We start from the raw sequence: 26601 nt of genomic DNA on the forward strand, positions 1-26601 counted from the left end.
TGTTGTTGCAGACTCCCCACCCGCCTTTGTAAGAGGAGCTGCTACCTTCCCATCTTAAGCCTAATGAAGGGAAGATTTCATTAAGAGGGACTCAATGGTACCACACAGAGAACTATGAAATATGTTCCCTGCAGTTGGGAGGCTCATGCTAGAGAGAGGGAAAGCAGGCAAGAACTGGGGACTGAGAGGGGCTGACTCACTATTTAGATGACCGAGCCAGGAGCATACTGCTTCACTGGGATCAGCAAGAGTTTATCAGTATACAGATGTGTGTTTCCCATGGACCAGATGTGGGCCACTTGGGAAAGAACTGTCATGGGGTTGCCTTGGGCTGTAAACAATAGGGCTTCCTGGAGGAAAAAGGTGGCCTCAATAGAAAGAGTCTTGAAGTACCCGGGATCTAGGAAAGCAGCCCTAATCTGAATAGAACCTTCTATGCCTAGGGCAAGGCACGTACTGTAGGAGAAGAGGGGCCGGAGTTAGATGACCTCTGCGGACTCCATCGAAGTTCTCCAAGAGAGGAAAAGTCCACTCTAATCATAAGCGAAGCCCCCCCAGAAACAGCAGCGTGAACAGTCAGGCCCAGAAAATATAAGGAAGAGTCCCATGACCTCGCTATTTATCCTTACTAGCAACTTTGACACTGACATGGAGCAGAAAACAAAGTCATAAATGGGGATCTGTGGCTAGGAGACAGGCAACAGAAGAACCCCATCTCTTTCCCCAGTGTGGACTTCTAGCAGGAAGCAAGTCCCAGCGGAGGAGGGAAGATTCACACCAAGCTGAGTTTGGAGGTTTGACCACGGCATGTGTATGACACAGTCTAATCACTGAACTGAGCCTATCTATCAACTTAGAAAGGCCAAAATAGTCGGGGACCCTGGAATAAGGACAGATTACTTCCATCAAAGGAAATTTCAACAGGCAGCGGGAGATCACTTTGCATGGTGATTTCAATTCTTTTCCGTTATAAATAGACCATCACTGAGTTTGTCCTTCTTCTTCTTCTCTTTCTTCTCTCTTTCTCTTTCTCTTTCTTTTCCTCTGTCTTTCCCATCAGCTTACGGGCCTTTGTCCAGGATGAAATGTTAAAAGCCCTTTCCTACCTCTGCAATTTCCACAACTTGTGTGTCCCAGCTCATGGGGGTTAAGAGGGTTGCTGGCTAATAGGGGACATTACAGGGTTTTTACTTTTAAATTGAATAGTTGTTCAACTCATCAGAATGGCAGAAAATTGAAAACTATTCAAACCATGATTATTCCTCATCATGGATTTTTATATACAAGAAATATTTAACCTAAGCCATGATCCCCGTTATCTACATAGCCGGCTCCTCAAAGCACGTTTTTAACTTTCTTCTCACTTAATCTAAGTTGTCCACAAATTTCTCAAGACTCCTAGGATAAGATTCAACCTCTACTTCTAATATGCCATAATTTCTAGAGCAAGTCTCCTGACTGAAGCCATCTTAATATTTCTCTTTTTTTCTTTCTCTCTCTCTTTTTTTTTATTTTATTGAGACAGAGTTTTGCTCTTGTCACCCAGGCTGGAGTTCTATGGCACAATCTCCGCTCACTGCAACCTCCACCTCCCGGGTTCAAGCAATTCTCCTGCCTCAGCCTCCCAAGTAGCTGGGATTACAGGCACACACCACCACACCCAGCTAACTTTTTTTGTATTTTTAGTAGAGACGGGGTTTCACCATGTTGGCCAGGATGGTCTCGATCTCCTGACCTCATGATCCGCCCACTTTGGCCTCCCAAAGTGCTGGGATTACAGGCATGAGCCACCGCGCCCAGCCTTAATGTTTTCTTAATGGACTCCAACATAGCAATGTGACGAGAGCAACATAGAGTGGCACATGCTTTACTGTTGCTTAATTTTTCTCACTAACGAATAGAAATTTGTTTTCTGCATCCCCCACTCCATTGCACCCTATTGCTCAGCCAAATGAGTTAAAATTTTAAATTAAAATGTCAAGGATAATTTATAAGTGAGAACCCACCCTGACTATGTTTCAGTTGGGGATGAAGTGGGATGGTCGGGGGAGGAAGCTCCACCTATCATCTGTACAGTAGAAAGCAGGGTTTACAGACGTCTATGTTATCTGGCGTTTCTCCAGCGCAGCCCCGGTGGGCCACACTCAAGCCCAGATTGTGCGAGGGCCCAGGCAAAGCCACAGTGTGAAGGTGACCGTAGAGCATCAGATTTACAAATTTTGAGGGGCAAACATGATTTTGACAATAAAACAATTTAGAATTCTTATTGAGTAGAATGCAAAATGTGCATAGGTGTTTAAGATAACATTGAAGAGTTTTTGTGTGTGTGTTTTGTTTTTTGTTTCTTGTTTTGTTTTGTTTTGTTTGAGACAGAGTCTTGCTCTGTCACCCAGGCTGGAGTGCAATGGCATGATCTCGGCTCCTCTGCCTCCCAGTTCAAGCAGTTATCTTGCCTTAGCCTACCAAGTAGCTTACAGGCAGGTGCCACTATGCTTGGCTAATATTTTGTATTTTTAGTAGAGACGGGTTTTCACCATGTTAGCCAGGCTGGTCTTGAACTCCTGACCTCAGGTGATCTGCCTGCCTCAGCCTCCCAAAGTGTTGGGATTACAGGTATGAGCTACCGCACCCGGCCTAAAGACTTTTTTAATTCCACATTTTGGGTTCTGCCCTCATACCTTTCAGGGATCTTAACTCAGGACATCTCTGCAGAAGAGTTTGAGAATGTGCTGGCTATCATAAAATCAAAAGTTATCGATGATCAAGAGTTATCAATTCACGAAACCATTACCAAAAATGATTTAATAATAGCTAGTAGGTATCTGCTCCTCTGCACACCTGAGTCTTTTGTTCCCCACATTAATACCTTAGGACCTGAATATGGTCACTCCTCAGTTTAGAGGAGAAGAAGCTAAAACTTTAAAAGGTTAAGTAACATGTCCAAAGACTCATAAGTAACAATTTCAACCCATATCTAGCTGATTCCAAAGCTCATTCTCTTAATCAGAACATTCCACCTGCTTCTATCTGGTGACATATTGGTTTGCCGCCCCCACATTGACTGGAGAGGATTGCCTTAGACAAGAAAACATCCAAGGATGCTGTGGCAGGTGTCCTGGTGTCTCACAGGCAATTGCCACTACAATCACTCATCACAGATAAAGTGCCAAAGTCATTTTTCTTTAGTTATAAGCAGCAGGAAGCGTTGTGCATGAAGACAGCAATCTGTTGAGCTATGAAAAGTGATGATTCATTCTGTTTTTAAAAAATATTTCTAAATGTCTTTGAATGAAAACAAATATTTTCCCATTAGTGGTGGCATCGGAAGACATAGTAAATTTCAAAGCACCTGTGACCAAAGTTTTCGGATGAACGCTGCCTTGTTCTTAGCAGTTTTCCAGGTTTATATAAAGTGTGGCTGACTCTAACTGCATTAGCAAAATAAAGGATTCCTGTAAAATTACCCTGTAGCCCAAACAGAAACAACCAGAGAAGGCTCAACAACCAAGAGCTGTGAGAGGTTATTTATTTGCTAAAATCTTATTCTGGAGATTTTTTCCATATGGTTCAATGTAATTTAGTTTTAAAAACTAAAAGCCGGTCTTATGTAAATGAAGGTGCCTAGCCAACATAAGGAAATTGTTTTAAAGGTTTTTATTAAGTATGTGTGTTATATATTTCTTCTTTTAAGCAATTACACTATCCACCCTGGCCAGGAAAGCTTTCTTCCTAATGATATTAAAACAAGAAAAAAGATTCATTGGCATGAATACGATATTTAACTGTTCAAATTAAAAGCAGACCTCAAAGCGGTCTTTCAAAGCAAGTATTTGAAATAACTTTTCTGTGAACTAAAGCTGGTAATGACTTGGGGGAAGAAAAACCTGCTCTCTGTCCTTTTTCCACTCATTTCCAACTACTCTGTGCTAAGGTAGTCCCTGATAATCATACATATTTTATTTTCATCCAACTTATCAGGCATCTTAATTTAAAAAAGAATCCCATAGTAAAGTACTTACTCAACACGATGAAAGTTCCCTTGCCTTGTGCAATTTCTATTTCATGACAGCCTTCTCTTTATATAGTTCTTTTCATCTCTTTGCTTTAAGACTTGTTTTAGACTCTAATTATTCTTGAGACTTCGGGTTAACACTACCATTAAATCTTGTATAGGTAGATGATAAATTGGTGGCTAACAAGTTGTACTGATCTTTTTCTCAGAATTCTTCTTGTTTGAACTCAACCATCATAAAGCAATATTAAGAAATATCCACATTCCTGAATCCTCTCACAAGCAAAACATGCACATACATACACATACACACACACACAAATTATACCACCCCAAAAAACCTAGGTAGTATTATGAGAGATCATGCATTGTCTGTAGAAAAGGATTTATGTTGGCCCTTTGGCAGGCAATTTGGGGAAAAATTCTACATAAGTTATGTTATAGTTTGCAAATTTCATGCTTAATGGCTTTAACCATTTCAAAAGGGTCTTAGTCTCCCCCTTCATCCCCTCAATAAGAATTCATTAAATTAGTGTTCCCTTAAAATAAAGATAAGATGGAATGCAGAGAGGTGTTTTTTCCCTAAAATGTTCTCACCACGAAAATAATAATGATTATGCATATGTTAATTAGCTAGATCTAATCATTCCACAATGTATATATACTTCAAAATGTCATGTTGTACCTGACAAATACATGCAATTTTATATATTTTTAAATATTTAAATATTAAAATTTTATATTTTTTAAATAAATTTGGGGGAAAAAAGGCGAGCCTAAGCACTGATAGTCTGTGTTCGTTTGCTTCAAAGCACAAATGAGGATGTCCCATTTTCTGCCTTTTGGGTTTTATCAGCTGCTGTAGGTTTTCCACACTGTGTAGTTGCAGTAGCCTGGCTGCCCTCTGTCCAACATGCAATGCCACTTGGTATCATTCATGGTTTGATCCTGAGAACAATCCACCTATTATATAATTTCTCCCTCTCATGTCATTCCACTGACCTCAATCAATTGATTTGGTGATGAAATGAAACACGTTCATGGAGGAGCTGAGAAAAATGTGCAAAGTACACCTGCAAGGAGAGGTTCCCCATCTTTTCCATAATGTGGCCATCCAGAATGAGGAAGGAACAAGAATACTTGAACATCACGGAGACCAAACCATTTCCATATGTCAAAACCAGAGAGCCTGGGATCAAAGTTATTCTTGGAAAAGGGCTGTAAGAAATGAAAAACTACCTAGTAGCATCTGTACTTCCCTTAAAATTCAACCTTCACTGGCTTCCTCTGAATCCATCAAGGTCTTAAATATTTAAAGAAAGGCTAAATTCAGAAGGTATTTAAGAAAAGGGCAGGCCCTGCTGGGTCCTGATGAGTCCAGTGGCTCCGGGAGCTGCCCAATGGGCCAGCAGTCTCTGTGGAATCCAGGTGACCCTTCCCACTAGGGACTGGACTAACACTTCATGCAGCTTTCTCCCAAGAGGACTCCAATGAAGGAGTGTTTCGAACCCAAGTAAAAAGGATGCCCTGCAAGGCTAGTTTGAACAGAACCCTTAACCCGGTATGACTACCAGAGAACAACTGACCAGAGAAATTGGCACTCCAGAATTTAGAATACAGATTTGGTTTCAAAAACCAGAGAATACAACACCTCAGACAGAGTTTACTGGGGTCTGGATTGAGGTCGATTTCCTGGAATTGCTATCAGGGAAAAACTGGCTGCACAAACAGGCCTCTCAGAGTTCGGAACTCAGATATGGTTTCATAACCAAAGAGCTCGGCACTGTGGCCAGAGCTGTGGACTTGTGAATTCCCTGGCAGAAGGCCCCAAGTCAGAGACCTCACATGACTGTGTGACAAGGCAAGGCAACTTGTGCATGGCCCCTATCACCGGAGTCACTTCCCTCCCTCCAGTTCTTTCAGCAACAACCAGCTATTCTTCCACGCCACACATGCTTTGGTTCTTGGGTTCCAACCTGGGGTCAGAGTGAGCCAGGCACCAAGGGTCACGATGCTCCAGCCGCCAGGCTGTGCTGGGAGGAAAGATCTCTCCACCTCTTCTGACACTTAGGAGTCACATGTCAACAGGCCCAGCTCTAGGAGGGGCACTCTTACATCCTCTGACTCCTTTCCAGCCCCAACACCAAGGAAGATGCCAGGATGACAAGGACAGTGACACATGGCCTGGCAGTACTGCCTTGTAAGGACTCTACACAGCCCCAACCTGGTAATCCTAAGCACCAGTTGCAGGGAACTGGTCAGCAAGACACGTTTCACCTTATGCAGTGGTGGCACAAGGGGCCCTAGGGAGTGATGGTCAAATGGCCAGGTAGAGCAGGGGCACCTCAGCAGCCCACACAGCCTGCACACACCTGGACATCCCTGTGGCAGCAGTGGGCACCACCAGCTGCAGAGCCATCTCAGCCACTTGAGCAACCGCGCAGCTCTCTGCAAAACCCATCCTTTTAGGATGGGCAGCAGGCCATGAATGCCTTCACTGCATCCTGAAGAACCAAAGCATTTCTATAGCAAACATCACTTCCTCCCTGCAATCCTCACCACTTGGGCAGTCTGGACTATACAGGAACTGGAACCAAACCAAACCAGGGCGAGGACACTAGGTCTAAGGGGGACATCTCCACACTTCTTTCCTTCTGGCAAGTTCAGAAGTTACACCTGAAAGCAGGTGATGTCTAGAATATGGGGGGATGCTGTATTTCCCTGTTCTGTGAGTTGATAACAAGGAGTTTTTAATCTCAGCTCTGAGAGTTGGAAATGGGAATTGGAAGTCACTTCACTACCCACCTCTTGGGAACTGATTCCACAAGTTTATATCCATAATCCCGAGTAGGCTTTATGACCAGTTTTCCCCCTGAACATTGAAATGTAGAGAAAATGACAGGGGAAGTTAGAATAGCAATTCTATTAGATCATTGAACAAAGCATATGAATGTTACTCTTCTCACATTGTTAGCATTTCTGTATGTTAACTTGTACATCTACCCATCAAGCTGCCCTTTTTATTATAAATAAATGTCAAGTTTAAATAAACAAATAAAAATAAAAGTCCTGAAGTAAGATTATTTTTATTTTCATATTCCAAAATGACATTTCAGAACTTTATCAAAAATTCCAGGCTAAGCAAAATAAAGACTGTGCCTAATTTCCTCTTCCCCATATAGCTGAAGCTGTATTTTCTAGACACTTTAGTCCATATCCATCAAGAAAAAAATTCTGGGACAAAAATTGGAGACTTTAATGCTGATTCTTTGCATCTTAATTAATGGTTGCCTATGACCTGGAACACCAACTATTGCACTTCTGGCATTATTTGAGGGTGGCTGTGATTCAATTAATTGAAATTTTTTGCTGTGGCTAAAGAAAATGTGAAATGAGATATTTATAACCATGGATACCTGGTTTTTATTTACAGTCATAAGAAAGAAATTCTACATTAGTACGGGAACCACAACATCTTCTAAAGACAGGATGTCAGAAATATTTGACAGAATACTTTTAAGGTGTATGTGTGTGTGTGTGTGTGTGTGTGTGTATATTTTTTATTAATCATAAAAATGCTCAGTTTACAAAAAGTTTTTACTGAGTTGTGGAAAAAATAAACAGCTGCATGAAGTCCATTAAACAATTGCAAATCAAATAATCCAATCAATAATTCGAATGCTCCAAATGGAATGATACCTGAGTTTGACAGTAGTTGATAGAGCTAAATTATATTTTGGCTTAGTTTTCATATTCAGGGAAACTCATTTGATAATTGGTAGGTGTGCAAATATACTGGCACTTTAGATTCTTATTTTATAAGGAAAAATACATTAGGAAATTCTATTTGTCCCACCAAATCAAATAAATAAGAGCAAGTCAATGGCATGCTTAAGTACCAAACCATGCCTGTTCTTAGGTATAAAGTATTCTTTTCTGAAGAAAAATAATACATAGAAGAAAGAGCTTTTTGTTTTAGTTTTGTTTTTTAAGAAGGCTGCCTTTTATCATACTCTGACTTAATGTTCTTTACTGATATTAACTGACTGAAATACAGTAAATTGTTACATGTGCTAGTCTCATATGGCTCTTTGTAGGCAATAATATTAAAATCAGTACTGGCTAATATTTATTTCCTGATTATGTAGCAATGTGCTAAGTGTTTCATGTACTTGATATCTTAGTCTGCTCAAGCTGTTATAACAAAAATACCATGGACTAAGTGGCTTATAAACAACAGAAATTTATATCTCAATGTTTTAGAAGCTAGGAAGTCCAAGATCAAGGCACCAGCAAATTCAGTGCCCAGGGAGGCCTGGCTTCCTGATTCATGGACTATCTTCCTGCTTTGTCCTCACATGGCAGAAGGGGGCAAGGGGTTTCATATGGTTTGGTTCTCTGACCCCACCCAAATCTCATCTTGAATTGTAGTTCCCATAATCCCCACATGCTGTGGGAGGGACCCAGTGGGAGGTAATTTATCATGGGGGCAGTTACCCTCATGTTGTTCTCATGATAATGAGTGAGTTCTCACAAGATCTGATGGTTTTACAAGGGGCTTTTCCCTCTTTGCTCGGCACTTCTCCTTCCTGCCATCGTGTGAAGAAGGACATGTTTGCTTCCCCTTCCACTATGATTGTAAGTTTCCTGAGGCCTCTCCAGCCCTGCTGAATTGTGAGCCAATTAAACCTCTTTCCTTTATAAATTACCCAGTGTCAGGTATGTCTTTATTAGCAGCGTGAGAACAGAGTAATACAGGATCTCCCTGGGATCTCTTTTTTAAGGGCACTCATCTCATTCATGAAGGCAATGCCCTCGTGATCTAATCACCTTCCAAATAACTCACCTCCAAATACCATCACGTTGGGGATTAGGTTTCAACATATAATTTTTGCAAGCATATTTATATTCAGTACTGTATCAAATAGCACTGTATCATATTTAATTTTTATAACAAACCTGTGGAGCCTTAGAAGAAACCTAACTCAACTCTCTCACCTGGAGTGAAATTTCAAATAGGACACCCAAAGAGGCCTGCTCCCAATTCAATGTTGTTTCCCAGACCTGTACAGGTTGTGGCAGAACTCGTGATCACCAAATTTGAGAAATTTGGTGATCAGTTTCAGCAATATGGAAACAAATATAACAGGACTGATATAGGTTTTTTTTTTTTTAGAAGGGATTCTGAATGAAATTGTTAATATTGGCTAACTTTTCAGAAAAAAAGATTGTGGGATGTCTTGGTGAGTAGATCTGCCTTTTAAAAAAGAAAAGGTAAATACAGTAATCCGTCCTGATCTGAGGTTTCTCTTTCCATGGCTTCAGCTACCCAAGGTCAACCACAGTCCAAAAATATTACATGGAAAATTCCAGAAATAAATAATTCATAAGTTTTAAGCTACACGCTGTTCTGGACAGTGTGGTGAAATCTTGCCCCCCCCACACCGTCCTGCCTGGATTTTCATTTTCCTTTTTTCTAGCTTATCCACGCTGTCTACAAGACCCACCTGTTAGTCACTTAGCCCTCGTGGTTATCAAATAGACTGTCGAAGTATCACAGTGCTTGTGTTCAAGTCACCCTCATTTTATATTTTAATGACCTGAAGTGCAAAAGTAGTGATATCGGCCATTTGAAAATGCCAAAGATAAGTTGTAAAGTGCTTCCTTTAAGTGAAAAGGTGAATGTTCTTGACTTAATAAGGAAATTTTTTTAAAAAAAATTGTATGCTGTGGTTGCTAAGATCTTCAGTAAGAACAAATCTTCTATTCATTTGTGAAATCATGGAGAAGAAAAAAGAAATTTGTGCTAGTTTTTACTGTCTCACGTCAAACTGCAAAAGTTATGGCCATAGTGCATAAGTGCTTAGTTAAGATGGAAAAGGCATTACATTATGGGTGGAAGACATGAATAGAAATGTCTTCCAACTGACTGCAGTTGGGTTCGATACTATCCTTGATTTCAGGCATTCATTGGGGGTCTTGGAATGTGAGGATAAAGAGGACAACTGTACCAGTTATGCTGTTTAGGAAAATAATTTTCTTAATAATGATCTTGATAATTAGTGCGATGTGTGCATTTATTTCTCCAAAAGATTACAAACTTATTTTTGATATGTTTTCTTCTGATTTTTTCATAAAGCTACTGAAATAACAGGACGCATCTTAGAAAGATTGGTTTCATTTTATTTTTGGGGTCATTCGCTGCTTTTCAATATCGGTCTTTACTAACACAAGTAATCATCATCAATAGATGGAGAAAGTGGAGAAACTAAAAGAATAAAGGAAGTGGAAAAGTTGGTAACCTATTAAAATTAGAACTAAAAACTCAATATCATCAAAATATTTATCTTTCTACACAAATGCTCTATTAAAAAATATTTTTCCATAGTTTTAAATAATTAAAAGGCCACATTACCGACCTACTAAAAACTCAACATCCAAACATTCTGATATTCTACCATGGAATAACTGAATAGAGGAAGGAAATTAAAAAGTGCTTGATTTGATTACTTCGAAACATCAAGCAACAACGAGCAATTATTTTGAACAACAGCTCCCAGTGGGAATTGGCTTTTCCTTGGCCCTCATTGCGTTCTTGTGCCCATTGTTTATAATTACACAAGCGCACTGTGACGTGCCGTCATTAAATTAGAAATGGGGTGTCTTTGACAACTGCAGAAAAACTCAACAAAAGACGAATGTGATTTTTTTCTGCTTCCCTTCTTCTTCTTTCACTTATTTAAACATGTATTAATTAACTTGTTCTGGCAAGTGTTTAGTAAACATCGAACAAGGGCATTTCTTTAGTGGTATAATTAAAATTCTCTTTTAAAATGTTTTGCGTGATATTTTATGTGCAGTTTGACTCTAGTAAACAGAGGTTCTAATTAAAGTTTTTAAATTAAGGCAATCAAAATTGATAAAACATCCAGCATCCCATTCAAACACATTGTCTTCCTGTCTAGAGCAAGTTTAATTTGATGGTCAGTTAACATGAACCTGGATTAGTGAAGATGTCCACACCTTCACAAGCCCCCTTCTATTTTATTAATAGTTAGTCTCAGGGAAGAAACCTTCTGGTGTTGCAGTATCCTTTTAAGTTATTATACAAAATTTATTACATTAATTATTCTAAGGTACTATACCAAGATATTATGAGAAGCATCTGATTTACGTTATGAATTCTCTGCAAATAAACTTACATAAAACACATTGAATGAACAAAGCTATCCAAACAGCAAGTGGAGCTTTGATTATTTCTTTCCATTATAACTTGGCGTAAAGGGTTACACCTCTGTAAATACTGCTATTCTTTTGGGGGAGAAGTGTCATGGTAGTGTTTCAACGCTAACAGGCAAGTGTCTGAAGCATATAAAAATCGGGATCACTATCCCTTTTTGCTGTGTGTGTGTGTTTAGTGGGAAAGGAGAATAGAGACACAAAAGAATTCATTTGGCCTGTAATGCATTGATTGACCTGAAGTGAAATATATTTTCAGGGAAACTTTAAATTCCCCATCTTTAAATTATTCATACATTTTTTCCTTTTAGTGATGTTGTAAACAACTCCAAAAAGCAAAGCTTTAAATACAAGAACCGTCAGTAAATAATAAGTGATTTACTGGCTCTCAGGATTACTGATGTCTCTAATGATCTTTTTTAATTAGTGGGGATTAAGACAGATTCCTCCCCATCACTTTGTTCAGACCCTGGGGTCTGTAACTGAGCTGGCCAAGGGTGGGAACAGAAAGGCATTCCCTCTGGCTCTGAACTTCGAATTGGAGTGTGTGACCCAGAGGTAAGAACCACTTGTGCTTTTGTAAAAGAAAGAGCAAAATAAAGTGTAACTCCAACTCCATGGAGAGCTTGCCTAATGCTGGGGTTTTCTTAGCAAGCCCTCGTGGCCCTTACACTAAGCCATCTTTCCTACCTGGTTGTCTTTGGTTTTTGTTTTTTAGTAATAAAGGTGATATATTGGTCTTCATCCAACACTCCTGTATCTCTTAATCTTTGGAGTTTGGAAGAACAAGGAAGATGCTATTTATCAGGTACCTCCCCTGAGACCCCAAAACTTTACTATTCTCAATTTAAAGATGAGAAAATTGGAACACAATGTCTCATAGCTAATAAGTATTGATGCTGGGATAAAAATGGGTAAACTGGCTCCCCTTGTGCTTCTAAACACACCGCTATTCTATCCCTGGGTATGAGCACATCAGCCCTAATTTTATACATGAGAAACAAGAGCTGAGAGAGGTGGAATAGCTTGTCTGAGATCACAAGAGAAGAGAGTGAGATCTAAACCCCAGCTCTTCTAAATACCACTATTACAACTTTCGACGGTAATTTTCCTCATATTTATTCTGCACATCCATGCCTTTTCAAACCAAACATTCAAAAGAACTTGGACCTTTGCTTAATGGTTTGAGGTCATTATGATGAATATCAGTGTGCTGTATTTGTAACATGGTGATACCTCCAAGTGCTGTGAAGTATTTGCATGTTCGTTTTTATAGTCATTAGTCATATCATCAATTCACGCATTTAGTCATTCTTACATTCAGCCATGCGTACATTCATCTACACGTTCGCTTATTTTACAAATGTTTATCTGGTGTTACTATGTGCCAGGAACTGTTCTTGAAACAGGGATGTAGGAATTCATCACTCTCCCAAGACCAGCCCCTGACTTGTTCTGTTCTGTGCTCAGTTCTTCTGCCTGCCTTTTGTAGCTACTCTGTCTGTGCCTTTCAGCTACCCCCTCCCACTAATGTTGATACTCCAGCCTCCAGCACTCACCTCAACCCTTCAATTTGTGGGGGATTTAGAAACCTGATGATAAATTTGTTCAAATTTTGTCTGTAATGAGAGTAAATACAACCTAGATGTTGTCTCCATGAGCAAAATACAAATGACATTGTGGTTGTTATGGCTAAGAAGGAGCCTCTAGGTTAGTTGGGTTTTATCCAAGTTCTGCCACTCACTAGCTGTGTACTCTGGGCAAAGTATTCAGTCCCTCTAAGACTGTGTTTCTTATCTCTCTAAAAGAGAGGATAAGGAAATGGTCCCCATCATGGAGTGTAAATTAGTTCAAGCATTGTGGAAGACAGTGTGGCAATTCCTCAAGGATCTAGAACTAGAAATACCATTTGACCCAACAATCCCATTACTGGGTATATACCCAAAGGATTATAAATCATTCTACTATAAAGACACATGCACACGTATGTTTATTGCAGCACTATTCACAATAGCAAAGACGTGGAACCAACCCAGATGTCCATCAATGATAGACTAAAGAAGATGTGGTACATATACACCATGGAATGCTATGCAGCCATAAAAAAAGATGAGTTCATGTCCTTTGCAGGGACATGGATGATGCTGGAAACCATTATTCTCAGCAAACTATCGCAAGAACAGAAAACCAAACACCACATGTTCCCACCCATAAGTGGGCGTTGAACAATGAGAAGACATGGACACAGAGTGGGGAACATCGCACACCAGGGCCTGTTGGTGGGTGGGGGATAGCATTATTACTGAGGGAGGGATAGCATTAGGAGAAATACCTAATGTAGATGACAGGTTGATGGGTGCAGCAAACCACCATGGCACGTGTATACCTATGAAACAAACCTGCATGTTCTATGCATGTACCCCAGAACTTAAAGTATAATTAAAAAAAAAAAAAAAGAAATGGTACCCATTACAAAGGATTGTTGTAAGACTTACATGTGTGTAGAGCATTTATCCCATTACCTGGCACATTTGTCTGCTGCTCTTAGTTAGCTTGTAAGTTTTGTGACAACTCTTTTTACCTCTTGGAGACTTGCATTGGTGTTATTTTTTAGGGGATTCATGAAGACTCAATTCTAAGGCCACAGCCAGACTGAGCACTTGTCATGTGGGCAGCAGCCTGGCACACACCCCTTTAGAGTGCATTCAGAGCAAGGGCACCCTAGTCTGAAGCATGAATTGGGATCTGGCTTTGTTACATACTCACTGCATGACCATGGACAAGTTATTTGACCTAAGCTTCAGTTTCTCATCTACAGAAATTGAAAGAATATTATCCATCTCTCAGGATTGTCATGAGGATTCATGAAAGCACCTTTGTGATGTGCTTAGCTCGGTGCCTAGCACGTAACAAGTTCAGGGTAGAATACAGCAATGTTAGCCAGTATTATTATTTACGAGTTAGACATCATAGAATTGATCAAAGATGTACGCATATCATCCAAAATGAATTAAACATCTCTACTCTTTGTACCACTTTATGCAAGTATTAGCTCTAAAAATCATCTATGATATGCCAAGTTCACAATTACTTAATGGTAAACTGAACCATGTGATTGCTTTTGCAATTTAATCAAGTTAAATCTGTTTTGGACTTCCCATCCTCACTAGGATACCTTCTTTTCCTGCAGGCCCATAGCTGCCAGCCAATACTCTCTGGCTGCCCTTTCACTGAGCTGTTAAAAGAGCCAGCTCATTGAAATCATCCACGCTAATTTGTAAGAGGGTTTTGACATCTCCCGGTCTTGTTTAAGCTTCATTGTCTTCATGGCCATGTGTCTAAAAGAATTAATGTAGCTGCCAGAGAACCTAACATATAAGCAGAGAATAATATGAAACCCAGTCTTTCCTACAATTCTGCAACCTAAACCTATAGTTTGTTACAGAAATGTTTAAAATTCATACCATGAAGAGCTAATTAAAAGTATAAAAATGCTTTCTCTTCTTTGTTTGCATGAGTAAATCTTTTGGGAAAATATGGGGTCCACATGCCCAAAGGGCCCTCAAAAGCCAGGCAAGGTGCTTAAAGGAATGAAGCAAGCAGGTCTAGGAAAACCCCAGTGGAAGGGAGATGGCAAATGGCATTTGAACACAAGGCCGCAGCAGGGGAGTACAGGAAGGACAGTGGGGACCGTGGCAGCCCGGGAAGCCCTTGCACTGCTGTGGGAGCAGCTCCCTCCACTCCAGAAGTAAAGGCCACCAGAACTCACGAGGTTTCAAGTTAATCCACAAATGAGGATCTACTGATTCCTTGAAGAACAGCAACTGACTTAAGTTTCTTAATTGTAGAATAAAAGGCATAACAAAAAAATGCACAAGAGGCAACATGTGGCCCTAGGATGGCCTGTGTGTGTCCTCTGCTAAGATCTTTGGCAGTTTAAGTAGTTGTAGCCATCTTAATGTTCATAAGTAAGACCTCACATGAACTCATTCATTTTTATCCTCACAGCTATCTTATGAGGTAGGTACTATTAATATCATCCCATTTTATAGATAAAGAAATTGAGACACAAATTGGTCCCCTCTTTGTCCAGCCAGCGTTGTGCGGAGCTGAGATTCTCACCTTGACATGTGGCATGCCAGAGTCTGCTCTTCATCATATTGTCATATTTAAATAGATTAGTAGTTCTCACAATTAAAGAGTTTGGACTTTTCCCTGACATGTGGTAAAAGAACTTTGTCTTTGTGCTCTGATTTAAGTTTTGATCTATTTTGTTTTTTGTTCCAAGTGAGTATTTCACTTCAGCCCTCCACTACATATAAAATGCCATTTTATGTGCTGTAACACATTGGATTTTATCTTTATTAATGCAATGTGTGGAATATGATTTCAGAACAAGGGCAATGCTGTTAAAATCGCTTCATCTGGAAATACATCAGTTTGCAAACAGATTGACATATTATCCACAAATATAAACATTTACAAAAAAATATATCAGGCATCATTTGATGACTCTTGCCATAATGATTCATTGGCACAAGAAAAGTGCTTTGTGGTGAGAGGTGCCAAAGCTGTTTGACACATTTCAGTGGAGTTCATTACACACACGAAACAGAACCAATTTTACTCAACAGTGACTTTGACATTTACAGAAAAATGAAATGGAGGTTTAGAAATGAAGACTTCATGTGAAATCCCTACCAAAACTTTTAAATTGGTTCTATCCTTATGTTACCGCTTCTAGAAGATCGGCCATGTTCTACAGACACATTTTTATTCACAGCAGGTGGCCACCTATTCAAAACTAAGTTTCTTGGGTTATCGGGAAATTGATCTTGAGCAAGCTTAATTGGCTGTAAAACCCTTCTCTCAGAATAAATATCATATTTTTTTTAAGATTTACTTGTAGGAAGACATGTTTCCCTTTGGCTTCACTCTGTTTAATTCATCTTCCTTATTTTTTCCAATTCTGTTTCCTTAATTTTCGAGGCTTTCATGGATTAAGGACCATCTTCATCCTCATTGCCCACAAAGACAGGGCAGGACTCTTGAGATTTCAGGCTCAGAGTTGTGATGCAGTAAGAGAGATGTTAAAAAGTCATAAATAACCAGCTGTTTTCTACTTCCTCAATGATATAATGCAAGAAAGTGTACCAAAAAGTAATAAGGTATTTATGATACTTATGCTAAAAAGACTTCTATATTTATGCCTTATGAAGAGTTAAGTGTAGATCATCCAGTGGGGTAGGATGACCTAAGTATAGACCATAATTACAGAAATGTAAAGTACTATGCTACAGTATGTGTATGCAACACCATTTATCTGAAGAAACAATTCATAATAGGTTGTAAAACATTCTCTTACTATGGTAACTGGTTAAAGTATATTAATAACGTTGCTTTACTGAATGCTTGCTGTGCTTTCAATGCCAAAGTTAAGGCTCCGCATAACAAAGAACAAACGTGCTTGGTTTAATTTGTAAGTTTAGATAACATTACAGTAATATTGCACTGATTAGAATTAATCAACAACACCAGAACAAATCTATGTCAAGTCTGAATTTTAAAACTTGAACGTAATTATATTGCTTTCAAACCTGTCTTATATTTATTTAGTCTGCAAATAGTGTAATAAAATCAGTATCTCAAAACCAGATAATACATTTGAGTCATTCAAACTGTTATCAAACATGTCACTGGAGAAGCAATTCAATCAATAAAAAAATTTCTAATTAGCATATTAATTATTTGCGAATAAAAGGTGATTCCAAAGTACATGAGGGAACTTGAGGACATATTAGTTTGTCTTCTCATTCTATATATCCCTATGAAATATTTTTGCACTATTAATTTCCAATAATCTAGGGGAAAAGATTTTGCTAATTAAAAGAAAATGTCAGCCCAGCCTTTGCATTAATTATCACATACTCTATCTTGATAGGACTTAAATTAATGAGGCCCAGGTTCCTCCAAAATGGCACGTATTAAATAAAATCTGGACTTGACCGTGCATTCTTGTGGATATTGAAGTACATATGCATATTGGCTGCCAGGCAAATAAATTTTCAAAGTATGCAATTACCAAAGCTATGTGGGCCTTGCCCTGCTATCCATGAGCATCTCAATTACCTTCTAGTCATCAATGTAATAGGGTTCTGCAAAGATTCAAACTAGTTTTCTTGACCACCAACCACTTGTGCATATCAAATTTCCGAGCATACAAACGATTCCTTATAGAAAATAGAAAGTTCTCACAAAAAACTAAGATCCCAACAAAAAGGAAAGAAGAGACACAGTCTATTAAGTAGCCTTTTACATCCACTGCAAAATGTCATTAGACTGTGATTAGGTAGTTCACGTTTTATTTTTATAGAGTTGTTCATGTTTCTAATTGATTGGCTCCTAATGCTAAGAGGGAATGGAGGGCAGGGTGAGGGCAGCAAAAAGGTACAACATCTATTTTGTTTTGCTTTCCCCCCCTCCCACCATCTAGTTCAGGTATTTTGTGACTGAATACCCTGCCTTCTATTTTAAGTTCAGTATCTGAGCATGCCCTTACTTCTTTCCCCTTTCCATTTACTTCCTGACATCTACAAAATGAGCCACCACATCTGACTGCCACTTACCACATGGTTCCCCTCTACTTTGCCTGCTTCTGGGCCATTGTCTTCCTTTGCTTGAACATCTGACGGTTCTGCACAGTAAGAATCCTGTTTTTTGCATTTAGGGGCATACTTGCAGCACACTAATTGTTTTCCCATTTACTGTCTTTTAGGTTAAGTAAAATCTAAAATTTGGAATTGTTTTAGTTCCTTTTCTATTGCTTATAACAGAATACCTGAAACTGGATAATTTATAAAGAAAAGGATTTTATTTAAAGTTATGGAGGCTAAGTGCAAGGTCGAGGTGCCACATCTGGTGAGGACTTTGCAGAGTGTCACATGGTAAGGGAGGCTCAGCATGCTAACATGTGATCCAGGTCTTTTTTTTTTCTTTTCTTTTTTTTTTCCAGACAGAGTTTTGCTCTTGTCGCCCAGGCTGGAGTGCAATGGCATGATCACGGCTCACTGCAACCTCCGCCTCCCGGGTTCAAGCAATTTTCCTGCCTCAGCCTCCTGAGTAGCTGGGATTACAGGCACCAGCCACCATGCCCAGCTATTTTTTTTTTTTTTTTGGTAGAGATGGGGTTTCACCATGTTGGCCAGGCTGGTCTCAAATTCCTGACCTCAGGTGATCCACTCGCCTCGGCCTCCCAAAGTGCTGGAATTACAGGCGTGGGCCACCACACTTGGCCTCTCTTCCTCTTCTTATAGAGCCACCAGTCCCACTCTCATGATAACTGATTGATCCACAGATTAATCCATTCATGAGGGCAGAAAGAACCCTCACAATCCAATCATGTCTTAAAATCCCCACCTTTTGATACTGCCACATGAGGGATTAAATTTCAACATGAGCTTTGGAGGGGGCAGATATTCAAACCATAGCAGATATCATTCATTTTAACTTATCAAATTCTTTTCTGATATAACATTAGAATAGTATCAGTATGTTAATTACCAGTCCCATTTTTATAGGGGCAAAATTACTGAGTGAAAGCTAGTTCCGATTTTCTTTCACCTGAATAAAGACGACTTTTAAAACCTTAACGTAATAAAATGGAAAGAAGAAAATATAGATTCTATGAATGAGTCCACCCTCCAGTGAACTTTCTTTTTGGCCCATATTCTTCTCCTTCATGCAAACAGTGGTGACAAGGCACACAGTGTCTCTGCCTTCCCTGTTTCTATACCACTACTGTTAAATGCTGAATTGAAGTCCACATGAAAGAAAACAATGAGTATATAAATTACTATAGATTTTTCAAGTGCTTCTATTATTTAATTCTAAGAAAATTTTGACTTGCTTGGAGATGTTTTCTGATCAATAAACTATCTTCTGCAGATGTTTGCAATGTGTTGTAGATGGATTCTATACATGCAATACAAATGAGAATAACAAGAATAATTAGTGATTAGAATACCTAATACTTATTAATACCTTACCAAATGCCAGGCACTGTTCTAAATGATTCGCATGTAATGCCTCATTTAATCCTTGTAACACCCTATGAAGTGGATAGTATCATTACCCCATTTACAGAATAAAGAAACTGAGGTAGATTGAGATTAAACCATTTTTTCAGGTTCACAGAGACTAATGTTGCAGACTCTAGCACTGATGATCATAACCACTATGCAATCCTGCCTATTAAGAAATATTAAATGAGAATTGCTACGCTATATATTCAACAGTTTAAAGGGGTTTTTTAAAAAACTATAGAATTTCACAGAGAAATCTCTCTCTCTAAAAAACTAACATCAAATATGAGTTTGAGCATATTGATCATAGTAATTCAATTACATATATTAAGTTTTTAACAAGGATGCACCCTATCAAGTTGATACAAAAAGAGCTGGGTTGTAGCAAAGTTAGATGTTGTAGCCTACTTGGAAATACTACTTAAATTTTTATCACTTAAAAGCTCATTACCAACTAAGTAAAAAATGAAATACTTGACATTTTGGTATCTGTGATATTAAAAAGAACTAATATTTAATATTCAAGTGGCAACAGCTTGTAGAGTTTGCACACAACACCCACAGGGATCGATTTTTCTCTAAAACGGCCTTCAGGAGTCTGCCTTTTAAACAGCTGACACCTCCTTTCTCCATATCCCTCTTTCCTGCCAGCACCATGGGGTGCTCATGGAGTGCAGCAGCAGACGTGTAATTCTTCACTGCAGGATTTGTCTTTGCAAATAATGGAGAATGAGAGAAATTAAGAAAAATGTAATTTCCACAGAATCAACCTCAGTGTAATCTCGGCTACTAAAAATGAATAGATGTCTTTAGAGGGCTGTTCTCCATATGCACTCTCCGTCCCCTTTATATACCATCTATGAGGAGAGAGAAGAATCATTTATACCTAATTGATCGTCAGTCATTCCACACCTGTACCAAGGCTGCATTATGACAAGTATACTGTTGCCTGGCATTTTTCCAGTATGGCTAATTGTCGCAGTACTAATTTACTTACCTGTGGAATTTTCAACTTCCCCAGCCTGCTGTCAAGAAGACGCATAATAATGGAATAAAGGATTTAAAATGCCGAATATTATAAATTATTTCACTTATCTTTCAACAGAAGGCTTTGACTAAGCCACATATTAGGTGGCTATAATTACTCATTGCTGGAGTAAAAAACAAACAAAAACCTGTCACATATACATTTACCTGGTAGAATGACAAGAATCAAGTGAACCAATCTTTTCTGATGTAGAGAAAAAAATACCAATCAGATTACCTAAAACATGTTCTTGATCTGCATGGTTTAGAGTAAATGTACCAGTTCAATTACTATTACGTTCCGCATTACAAAACACTTCCTTTTTGTTGTTGTTGTTGTTGTTAGTATATTTAAGAATGTTTTTTCTAGATCAGATAGTAAGACAAATGAGTAATTTACTGTTTTTTCTCCAAAAAAAAGGTGGAAAAAATTTCTAAAGGAGATATAGGCATATATGACTTTAATTGCATAAACTAGTAAACTAATTTGGGACATCTATACCAAGCAAATCTGGTCACCAGGATTTTTTTTTATGGTAGATTGTGTTTTTGAAAATTAATATTTCCCACGGAAAGCTATCACCCACAAGTATAGTAACTGACATTTTTGTTACAGTTTGTTACAGTTCTTACAGTTGATGGCCCTCACTGTGGTACTTAGATATGTTTGATACATCTGTGAAAATTACCTAGCAACTGTGCAACTGTAATTTTTGTTATAACAAATGTAATTGTAATTTTACCAGTTTTAACAAATATGCCTGATTGTTTATGATAAAGGCAAAAATTTATAGATAAGGTTTAGGATTTCCTAACGAAATTTGAATAGAATTGCTCATTTAATTCTTACAGTCTATTAAATACAAATTCTATAGGTTGCTTACTCCCCCATCCTATAGTATTATTAGGTCCTCTAAGGAAAAAAAAAAAGTTTTCTGGACAAGTTTGGGAAATGCTGGATTAAATATGTATAGGCTTATCTTTATTGTTGCAAAATATCACTTTAAAAACTTTATTTCAGGCACTTTGATATGCTAATCTGCACTCTGAAGAGAAGGTGTATGGTCTTTTCCAGCCTTATTTGACCCAAAGGTCCTATCACAGCTCATCTCCGAAGCCAAGAGTCTGCAGAGCTGGCTCTGCCTGACTCACGCCTGGCACATCTCAGGGATTCAATACATTTTAGCGAAATTTCAACATTATCCATTTTCAATTGAATTCAAATGGTCTGTGATATTCTTTGCCTTAGACTTGTTCATGAGGATAAATATGCAAATAGAATCAGAAACACAAACTCATTTTTTCTACCAGATCTCAGCCCACATATTCCAAGGTAAAAGAGTAGCGCAATAATCCATTCTGGCACATTGACCTATAGCAACACTATTCCTTAAAATAGGATTTTTAAGCGGTAGAAAAGGAGAAAGAAAACAACAGCTTCCTACCCAGCACATGCCTTCCATTTAGCATGTCTGGAAGATCGTCTCCTTCATTTCAAAATTGATAGCCAACTTTTTTTGTTGTTTTGCTATTCAAATTTCTGTCCTCTTTTTTTCCAGCCTATTTGCTCTAACACTGAATTTTAAGCATCTCTAAAAATGCTTGTATGTTATTATTCTTTCCAGATATCCTCTGAGAGCCAAGCAAAGAACATTAACGAAGGAAGGAGGAATGAGGCTGGATACGGTGCAGTGAAAAAGGCACTTCCAAGAGAGGGGCATTCACTACCCAGAGACGCGACGGTGCCATCAGCATGAGAACTTACCGCTACTTCTTGCTGCTCTTTTGGGTGGGCCAGCCCTACCCAACCCTCTCAACTCCACTATCTAAGAGGACTAGTGGTTTCCCAGCAAAGAAAAGGGCCCTGGAGCTCTCTGGAAACAGCAAAAATGAGCTGAACCGTTCAAAAAGGAGCTGGATGTGGAATCAGTTCTTTCTCCTGGAGGAATACACAGGATCGGATTATCAGTATGTGGGCAAGGTAGGATTCCTTTGAGTGCTTTGACATTCTGAGTTTAAAAGCCCGAAGAAGTTACTTCTAATAAATAGACGGGGAGGATGTGAACTATTCCCCAATATAGTAAGAATTGTTGCTTATCTGGTTAAGACTTTTTTTTTTTTCTTCACTTGAGTAGTTTCGGAAAGAAGACTGTAGCAAAAAGCTGAGAAATGTTAGCCCTGCAACAAAGAAAGAGAAAATGCTCCAGTTGAAAGTGAAACACCCACAACCAACCGCATAGGATTATCATAAATCCTTTAATTTTTACTGTAGCTTAAAAAATGTGGTCTGGCTATTCTATAAAGTCGGGTGTATTAAAAATAGGAATGGAGAGATTAAGCTGTAAGGAAAGGAAGGCTCCTTTTTCTCTCATTCTAAAAGCAAATATTCTGAGCTATAGTCCTTTGGCCCAGTTCAAATTAACTACTCCTTAACTCTGCTACCTATAGCACCATCATTCTCTGGCCAAATGGAGCCCTTGGCTGTCAAAACCCACCACTGCCTTAGATTTGGCAGCTTCTGCTGCTGCTACTGTTTAGTCTTATCTCAAATAGTTGGCAAAAAAACAGGTATTTCAAAATCTTGTGATTTAACTGTGGCAAAATTTGTAAAAGAGAAAAATGCTTATGTAAAAGTACTCTTTCCAAATATCATCTGACCATTTTATTGACTCCAGAAAGTAAAGTGAGGAGGCATCGCTTATTATAGCCCTCACAGATTACTGGAGCTGAGTCAGGGAAACAGCTTGGTGAGCCTGTCATCATGAGTTTCGTTGGAATTTTATCATCGGCTCCCTCCTTGTTGCAGAATATCTGCATACTGAAAAGATGTCAAAGAAAAAACAGGGCTACAGGCTTGTACTTTGTAGGTTCCATGCCTCATAAGGTTATATTGATTTTTTAAAAAATCATTGTCACATATCCCTTCCTAAACAAACTGATAATGAACATAAATAGATACATGAGAAAAGGCATTCATTTATGATTACAGCTATGATTTTAAGACATCTATATTATCATGCAAAAAACATACATTCTGCAGATTCTAAAGGCTGCATGTTCACACTTCAATCTGTGATCAAATATCCCTGAATAACCATATGTAAATATTCTCTTTAAGTATTTACCACCATAAATGAAGAGAAGCCATCCACGGCTTGGGCTGACGTAACCAGGAAGTATTCCAATGATGTGAATTATTAATGTGGAATAAAGTGAGAGAGGAAGCATTTGGTGAAGGGGTGAACATCAACACAGATCCCCAAGGATCTAGCCATGTATTTGCTGTGAAATTCACACTCTGTGTGACTACTAAAGACAGTTCAGCTACTTGTACTTCACTCCATTTCCTTTGTGAAATTTGAAGAGAACTAGGTGAATCGGGTGATGGTTGTAAAAAATAATCATCATCTTAAAATCTTTAAAGCACTTTTTACAACACAAATAGCATTGTTGCCATAGAAGATTAAGTTTTAAAAAGTGCTTTATCTAAGTGATGGTTCCCCTTTTTCCTTTCCAGTTTTCCTCTCCAATTGTGATGCCATTTTACACCTATAATGCCACATATTCGTTAAAAAAAAGTGGGGGTGGGGGTGTTGGGGCAGGTTATTTCAGGATACTACAAACAGCAGTGGCTAAACCCACATAAGAATCAGTTTTACAATTATAATTATGAGAAGTAATAGTGCCATGGGGAAAAGTTACAAGCTGTGGACTCGAGCAGATCCGAGAATGCGTCACTGTGCTGCCAGTTGCCAATTATGTGACGCAGGACATGTTGTTCACCTTTCTGGACTTTCATTTCTTCATCCGGAAAGTGCATGCAGCAATACCTACCTGATGGAGTTGCAGTAAAGTGATACAGGCACTAGTGGCAGGGACAGAGTAGGTGCATAAAGAAGTTACTATTATTGGTAAAAATCCATCGTACATGTTCTATTAAATCCATGTGTAACACATTGAAGTGGCATATTGACTTTCATATCACTGCAGAAGTAAAATGAGGTAATTAACAAAGCTCGGTGGAAAATACAGAGAATCATGGCAAAATCTTTTCACAACCACAGCTTTGACTGGATTAGTTGGATTTGGATATTTTATTGGCAACTAGATAAATTTCCCTCCCTCCTCATCACCTGTCCTTCCCTGCTGCCCCTCCTTCTTCTCCTTGTAGTTATAACACATGAGATATTTGCTGGAAAAAAAAATCAAGGGCAACAACTGAAGTTGTCAAAGTTGCCACCATGGCTGTATCAGACATGTGTTAAAGGTGGTTTTGAACTGTTGATATGACATTTTCTCAAATTCCTCTTTGAAGTTATATGATATCAACAGATCAAACAATTAGATGAGTATTTTTTACCACAATTAAAAATAATAGAAAAAAATACATTTTTAAAAAAGATAAAGGAGAGAGTTGCCCCTCATTTGTGGCCACAAGTTGGTCCACCTTTAATTTACCTGGAATAAAAGATACACCCGATGCGATTATCCTGCTCCACTAGGTCAGCAAGCTCTTGGCAGGAAAAAAATGATTAGACCAGAGCCGAGGTTCCAAAACTTTCTTGGTTCACAGAGCCCTTTTTCACAGAGCCCTTAGGCTCAAAGAAATACCTTATAGTGCCATGTATTAAATACTTAGACTCAAACAACTTAATAAGAATTTTTGCTTTAACAACTGAATAATTATTTGAAAAAATACACATAAATGGACAAAAAAAATTTATTTCACTCTTAACCACAGTTACAAATGGTATGTGTGCATCTCTTAAGCATGGCACAATTTCTCAATCAGTTTGGACACAGCCCTCTCCTTTCCTTTTCCACCTTGATTTTTGCACTGTAATTGCTTTCTATTACAGCCACTATGGAAAGCCCAGCTTTATAAATATAAATCATTGAAAGGAATGCAGCACCACCTACTGTTGAAACTGTGAACTACCCTGAGCGAGTAATTCGCAAGGGGTCTGGAGAGGTCACGTGCTGCTGAATTTCTCTCCTTTTCCCTCCTTTTTTTTTTTTATTTTTTATTTTTCTTCTTGTTTGAACTGTGGTCTTGCTCTGTCACCCAGGTTTAAGTTCAGCAGCGCAATCTCCGCTTACTGTAGTCTTGGCTTCCCGGGCTCAAGCTGTCCTCCCGCCCCAGCCTCCCAACTAACTGAGACTACAGGCATGAACCACCACACCAGGCCATCCCTCCAAATTTAAAAATATTTCCTGGTCAGTTCCCTCCTGCAACCCAGGTTGCCTCAGTGCATACTCTGGGAACCATTAGAATAGTTAGGTTGACATATAAAGGTGTACCAAGGCTAATAGAACCTTTAATCATGCTATTTAAGCAGATTACTACTAAATAAAAATCACTCCGAGCCCATCGTGGGTGCCTAACACTCAAGGGATCTATCTGTATGTGGAAGGATAGAAGCATTAACTGAGGAAAAGTAATACTGTTGAGAAAATAAAACTTAACATAGAAGAAATGTTTACATTATAAACATCTGTTTGTCTTTGTGTTGATTCGAAATTATGATGACGCAAATTAATTTGTGGTAAGTCATCATGAGGATGGTGGAGTGAGGAAAATGAGAATCAGTGAGGGAAACAAAGGGCTTTCAGGTGTAGAAGAGAAAAAAAAAAAAAAAGAGAGGGTCATGGCTGGCGGTGGGCGTCACAGCAGCCAAAGAGGAGTCCAGGGGCTGGAGTGACAATGACGAGAATAGACAAGATGGTGCTTTACATCTGAAGCACAAGCAACTGCAGCGAGACCTTGCTGCTCCATCTTAACCTTGCTCAACCTTCCACTGCGTTCTGTTGCCAGTGAGATGAATGCAGAGACACGGACAAGACAAGGTGGGGAGGAATAGTGGAGAAAGCCCATTATAGCTGAAATATTGACAAAACAAATTCTGATTTACGAGAAAATGTCAACTTCCACTCACTTAAAATGGTGCTGGCAGGGAGAGGTAACAGGATAGGAGGAAATAAATGGTCCTGTATTGGGTAAGTTTCTGAGTTTGTGAGTTTCAGATATAAAACCGGGATGTGATTGTTTTCTAAACCGCATCTCCACTTGGGGGCTGCTTGGAGCTGCTTTAGCTTGAGTGGCATCTGCGTCACCTGGGAACTTGTTAGGAATGCAGAGTCTCAGGCCCCACCTCCAATCTGAGTGAATCAGAAACCTGCATTTTAACATGATCCCCAGGTGAATCGTATGCATGTTAAAATTTGAGAAGTGCTGCTTTTAAA

The 26601-nt window shown here is 38.9% G+C and overlaps 1 protein-coding gene across 3 annotated transcripts in view; it reads left to right on the forward strand.

The window, feature by feature from the left end:
* Positions 1-26601, forward strand: part of CDH6 (cadherin 6) — a 140491-nt gene that overhangs the window by 50383 nt on the left and 63507 nt on the right. For all 3 annotated transcript variants that reach the window (XM_050793819.1, XM_050793821.1, XM_050793820.1), the window contains exon 2: positions 21984-22339. In XM_050793819.1, coding sequence (XP_050649776.1) covers positions 22112-22339 — 228 coding nt within the window. In that variant the 5' untranslated portion in view covers positions 21984-22111. The remainder of the gene's footprint in view (positions 1-21983; positions 22340-26601) is intronic.

This window comes from Macaca thibetana, chromosome 6 (genome assembly GCF_024542745.1).
Source record: "Macaca thibetana thibetana isolate TM-01 chromosome 6, ASM2454274v1, whole genome shotgun sequence".
NCBI lineage: Eukaryota > Metazoa > Chordata > Mammalia > Primates > Cercopithecidae > Macaca > Macaca thibetana.